This window comes from Oncorhynchus mykiss, chromosome 6 (genome assembly GCF_057628025.1).
Source record: "Oncorhynchus mykiss isolate SJ-2025 chromosome 6, ASM5762802v1, whole genome shotgun sequence".
Taxonomy (NCBI): domain Eukaryota; kingdom Metazoa; phylum Chordata; class Actinopteri; order Salmoniformes; family Salmonidae; genus Oncorhynchus; species Oncorhynchus mykiss.
This window is the reverse complement of record NC_143027.1, coordinates 53961012-53967011: the sequence shown is the minus strand read 5'-3', so window position 1 is coordinate 53967011 and position 6000 is coordinate 53961012. Positions and strand designations below refer to the sequence as shown.

The 6000-nt window shown below is 41.7% G+C and overlaps 1 protein-coding gene across 6 annotated transcripts in view; it reads left to right on the top strand.

Annotated features, from left to right (window-relative positions):
• The first annotated feature begins 2619 nt into the window (after positions 1-2619).
• The window catches only part of LOC110526154 (protein arginine N-methyltransferase 3), a 110136-nt gene continuing 106755 nt past the window's right edge, over positions 2620-6000 (top strand). For 2 of the 6 annotated variants that reach the window (XM_090238190.1, XM_090238189.1), the window contains exons 1-4: positions 2623-4727; positions 5143-5263; positions 5383-5465; positions 5564-5613. In XM_090238190.1, the coding sequence (XP_090094316.1) occupies positions 4712-4727; positions 5143-5263; positions 5383-5465; positions 5564-5613 (270 nt within the window). In that variant the 5' untranslated portion in view covers positions 2623-4711. Of the gene's footprint in view, positions 4734-5142; positions 5264-5382; positions 5466-5563; positions 5614-6000 lie in introns of all 6 variants that reach the window. The other 4 variants (XM_036980432.2, XM_021606803.3, XM_021606802.3 and 1 more) reach the window with 3 other exon arrangements.

Sequence of the window (6000 nt, the reverse complement as noted above, 5' to 3'; positions counted from 1 at the left end):
CCAAGATAAAGCAAAGCAGTTCGACACGTACAACAACACATGGAGTAAAACAAACATGCAGTCAATAATACAATGTGAGCAAATGAGGGGAGGTAAAGGCAAAAAAAAAGGCCATGGTGGCAAAGTAAATACAATATAGCAAGTAAAACACTGGAATGGTAGATTTGCAGTGGAAGAAATGTGCAAAGTAGAAATAGAAATAATGGGGTGCAAAGGAGCAAAATAAATAAATACAGTAGGGGAAGAGGTAGTTGTTTGGGCTAAATTATAGATGGGCTATGTACAGGTGCAGTAATCTGTGAGCTGCTCTGACAGCTGGTGCTTAAAGCTAGTGAGGGAGATGTGTTTCCAGTTTCAGAGATTTTTGTAGTTCGTTCCAGTCATTGGCAGCAGAGAACTGGAAGGAGAGACAGCCAAAGGAGGAATTGGTTTTGGGGGTGACCAGAGAGATATACCTGCTGGAGCCTTGCTACAGGTGGGTGCTGCTATGGTAACCAGTGAACTGAGATAAGGGGGACTTTACCTAGCAGGGTCTTGTAGATGACCTGGAGCCAGTGTGTTTGGCGATGAGTATGAAGCGAGGGCCAGCCAACGAGAGCGTACAGGTTGCAGTGGTGGGTAGTATATGGGGCTTTGGTGACAAAACGGATGGCACTGTGATAGACTGCGTCCAATTTGTTGAGTAGGGTATTTGAGGCTATTTTGTAAATTAAATCGCTGAAGTCGAGGATTGGTAGGATGGTCAGTTTTATGAGGGTATGTTTGTCAGAATGAGTGAAGGATGCTTTGTTGTGAAATAGGAAGCCAATTCTAGATTTAACTTTGGATTGGAGATGTTTGATGTGAGTCTGGAAGGAGAGTTTACAGTCTAACCAGACACCTAGGTATTTGTAGTTGTCCACATATTCTAAGTCAGAACCGTCCAGAGTAGTGATGCTGGACGGGCGGGCAGGTGCAGGCAGCGATCGGTTGAAAAGCATCCATTTAGTTTTACTAGTATTTAAGAGCAGTTGGAGGCCATGGAAGGAGAGTTGTATGGCATTGAAACTCGTCTGGAGGGTTGTTAACACAGTGTCCAAAGAAAAGCAATGAAAGCAAAGCAATGATTTTGTATCCGCTCTCGTTGTACTTCGGCTGCATATTTTCCGTCATTCTCTTCAAATCTGAAAATGATGTGAAGCCACACCCATTTGCTGAAGAATTTCATTATGGGCCATAAAATAGTGTCCTCTGCGTGTATACTTCATATTTTGACAAATGTAGTACAACATCCGGGAACTTTTGTCATACTATGTCCATATTATTACCAATAAGCATACTATATACTCAAATGAATGTCACAAATAGTATGATTAGTGCGGTTAGTATGAGTATTCGAACACCTCTTACATCTCCTTATGATAATACTGCACTTCCCCTTACATACATCTTGTTCTTGCCTTCTCAAGGGACGCCATTTAAATCGGCTTTCACAGTCTTTGTACAATCAGCACAAACCTCCTGGAGCTGTCTGTACCTCTTCAAATCCCTTAAAGATTTTGTCATGAGTTGCTGACCTTTAGTCAAGCTGGCACCTTTATGGGGTAATGCTTTGTGTTAATTATTTGCATGTGGAAAGCAATGCCGAGACAAATGGAGTGGAGGGGAAAAAATAGGGAGACGAGGTCTAAGAGAGTGAGGGAAGAAGAGGGTGCGCTTGAGTAAGATACAAATTGTGGAAAAAAAAGGGAGATCGTTTGTCAAAGAAGAATGATAGAAAGTAAGCAGAGGGAGCTGAAGACAGGAGGATAAATGAAAGTGAATGAGGGTAAAGTATCAGAGGTGGTAAGTGTGGTAAAGTCATCGAAGACCTTTGTATGCACCGAGGATCAGGATGAAGGGAGAGTCTGTGACCGAGTGAAGTTTATGGAAAAAGTGGACTCTTGCCTTTTGGCTGATCCATTTGTGGTTTCATGGTGGGTGAAAAAAAGAGTTGGGTTATGTGGATTCGGTGAGGGTAACTAGAAGTGGTCTAGTGATAATTGTTTGTGTTTCTGTTGTGCAGAGGAAGAATGCTCTCAAAGTAAAACGAATGGGGGTAAGTAAAGTGAAGTGTTTCGTTCTCAAGAAAAAGGAACCAATGAAAGGAGTGATAACTGGGGTAGCAGTAGATATAAACGTTGACCAGTTGAGGGCAAAGATCCCCGTTGTATGTGATGCTTGTCGTTTGATGCGACGCAGACAGGGTGGCGAGAATGGGGAAACAGAAGTCATTGTCTGTTCTTTTGAGTTCTGAAGTTGAGTCATAAGCCTGACAAAGTGAAGTAAGGATATATAAGTTATCCTGTACGAGTGTATGTGCCAAATACTTTAAGATGTTACAGGTGTCAAGCTTATGGGCATGTGGCAGCAGTGTGTAGGAGGGAGGGTCCAATGTGTGAGAAATGTGCAGAAGGGCATGAGACAAGGGAATGTGTAGTATTGGGGAAAGTAGTGGACTGTTTTAATTGTAGGGTTGCCCATGGAGCTGGGGATCAGAAATGTCCCGTGCGAGAGAGGCAGGTTGAGGTTTCCAGGGTTAAAGTAGAGCAGAAGTTGTCATATGCTGAGGCAGTGAAGAAAGTAGAGGAAGATGGGTTGGGTTGGGGTGGGGGGGGGGGGGGGGGGGAGAGTAGTAGAGATATACCAGTAGAGAGGGATAGGCCAAAAAGTGAAATAAGTTTCAGTAAGATTCTCAGAGAATTGAGGTTGTGGTGGCAGCTGCAGAGAGGTATTTTGGTGTGCATGACTTGACAGCAGAAGAGTTACAGTGGGGCAAAAAAGTATTTAGTCAGCCACCAATTGTGCAAGTTCTCCCACTTAAAAAGATGAGAGGCCTGTAATTTTCATCATAGGTACACTTCAACTATGACAGACAAAATGAGAAAAAAAAATGCAGAAAATCACATTGTAGGATTTGTAATGAATTTATTTGCAAATTATGGTGGAAAATAAGTATTTGGTCACCTACAAACAAGCAAGATTTCTGGCTCTCACTGGCCTGTAACTTCTTCTTTAAGAGGCTCCTCTGTCCTCCACTCGTTACCTGTATTAATGGCACCTGTTTGAACTTGTTATCAGTATAAAAGACACCTGTCCACAACCTCAAACAGTCACACTCCAAACTCCACTATGGCCAAGACCAAAGAGATGTCAAAGGACACCAGAAACAAAATTGTAGACCTGCACCAGGCTGGGAAGACTGAATCTGCAATAGGTAAGCAGCTTGGTTTGAAGAAATCAACTGTGGGAGCAATTATTAGGAAATGAAAGACATACAAGAACACTGATAATTTCCCTAGATCTGGGGCTCCACGCAAGATCTCACCTCGTGGGGTCAAAATGATCACAAGAACGGTGAGCAAAAATCCCAGAACAACACGGGGGTCCTAGTGAATGACTTACAGAGAGCTGGGACCAAAGTAACAAAGCCTACCATCAGTAACACACTACGCCGCCAGGGACTCAATTCATGCAGTGCCAGACGTGTCCCCCTGCTTAAGCCAGTACATGTCCAGGCCCATCTGAAGTTTGCTAGAGAGCATTTGGATGATCCAGAAGAAGATTGGGAGAATGTCATATGGTCAGATGAAACCAAAATAGAACTCATTGTGTTTGGAGGACAAAGAATGCTGAGTTGCATCCAAAGAACACCATACCTACTGTGAAGCATGGGGGTGGAAACATCATGCTTTGGGGCTGTTTTTCTGCAAAGGGACCAGGACGACTGATCCGTGTAAAGGAAAGAATGAATGGGGCCATGTATCGTGAGATTTTGAGTGAAAACCTCCTTCCATCAGCAAGGGCATTGAAGATGAAACGTGGCTGGATCTTTCAGCATGACAATGATCCCAAACACACCGCCTGGTCAACGAAAGAGTGGCTTCGTATGAAGCATTTCAATGTCCTGGAGTGGCCTATTCAGTCTCCAGATCTCAACCCTATAAAACATCTTTGGAGGGAGTTGAAAGTCCGTGTTTCCCAGCAACAGCCCCAAATATCACTGCTCTAGAGGAGATCTGCATGGAGGAATGGGCCAAAATACCAGCAACAGTGTGTGAAAGCCTTGTGAAGACTTACAGAAAACGCTTGACCTCTGTCATTGCCAACAAAGGGTATATAATAAAGTATTGAGAGAAACTTTTGTTATTAACCAAATACTTATTTTCCACCATAATTTGCAAATAAATTAATTAAAAATCCTACAATGTGATTTTCAGGATTTTTTTTCCCCATTTTGTCTGACATAGTTGAAGTGTACCTATGATGAAAATTACAGGCCTCTCTCATCTTTTTAAGTAGGATAACTTGCACAATTGGTGGCTGACTAAATACTTTTTTGCCCCACTGTACATTACATGTTTATTTGTGATGTCCCTTCCTTTCAGGGTGATGGCAAGAGGAAGGAATGGATACATTTAATTAGTGGAGTAGGGGGGTGTTTATTTTAGTAATTTTGAAATGAGTGAGTATAGTGTTAGATAGTAGGGTATTTATTTAGTACATTTTTCTTTTTCAGTTAAAGTTGTACTCCAGTCTAGTAGGTGGCAGTAATGCAACAAATTGGATGCCAACCGCCGTTAAACATCATAGAAGAAGAATGTTGTTGACCCCCTAGTGACCACTGTCTGTAAGTACACGTTGGAACTAGACCCGGAAGCAGCGTGTACACTGCTGAAACCAAGGAGACAGCATGGCGGAATACACAGGTACACGTGAGTTACGTAAATAGTGATAGAAAACTATAATAATAGAAATACTGAATGGTGCACTACAGAGATCGGTCATCATATTGTAATTTGGATATTTTATACTTAAAATAGTTGTTAATTTGAAGTCATGTAATGTTGCTTATGTAGCTAGCTAGCTAAATTAGCTAACGCATTTCCTATACCGGTATGCAAACTAACTAACCAGCTTGATAGCTGAGCTTGTATTGACTATACTCCATGCAGCTAATTGGATTACCACGTTAACTCATATTAAACGAAACCTGCATTGAAAAAAAATGTGGTTGAACTTGTGATGGCTACAGCCAGTTCATGCAATGTTTGACACTGACACCAACGATGATTATAATGTACCTGTCTGTGCTGACTGACACCTTTGCTGACACTGTGACAGATCACGACGGTGGGGCAGGGGACGATGTGCCCGATCTCTCAGACAGTGATAATGAGGAACAGTGGCAGTGGATGGAGGCAAATGACAACAACGTTCAAGTTACTTGCTTATTCTGTGACAAGTGTGTATCATTGTTTTTTTTTAAGCAACTCACCGATATATTTAATCTGGTGTGAAATAGTTGTCTCTCTCTGAAAGTGTTGATGGTTAAAATATATCTTCTCCCTCATGTTTTCTCAGGATGTCAAATTCTGGACCAGAAACACTACAACACTGCCTAGTCGAGCATCAAGTCGACCTTGTAGAAGTGGTTAAGAAACACAGTAAGTTTGCAAACTTCTCTGATAAAGAGTTATCATTGTTTTAAGGTCATGATATAATCCATCCTCACATCTGATGTTGTTAAAATCCTTCCCCGTAGAATTAGATGACTATGGCTACATCAAGATGATAAACTACATACGAACAGAGGTAAGCACATCCCTTATTGTGTTTTGATACAGAGTGACTTCAGATCTTTGGCCAAAGCATGGTCCAGGTAAAATAGTAATGACCCAGGTCTCATCCTTGCTTCTTGTCATTTGGAAGTGTAGTCGTCTCTCGAAGCTGAGATTGAGGTTAGACATTTTATAGAAATTGACATTGCAAAAGAACAGGTGTTTAGACTACCTGATAGAAAGAACGCAACATGTAAAGTGTTGGTTTCATGAGCTGAAATAAAAGATCCCTCAAATTCTTCCTATGAACAAAAAACGTATTTCTCTCAAATTTGGTGCACACATTTGTTTACATCCCTGTTAGTGAGCAGTTTTTCTTTGGCAAGATAATCCATCCACCTGACAGGTGTGGCATATCAAG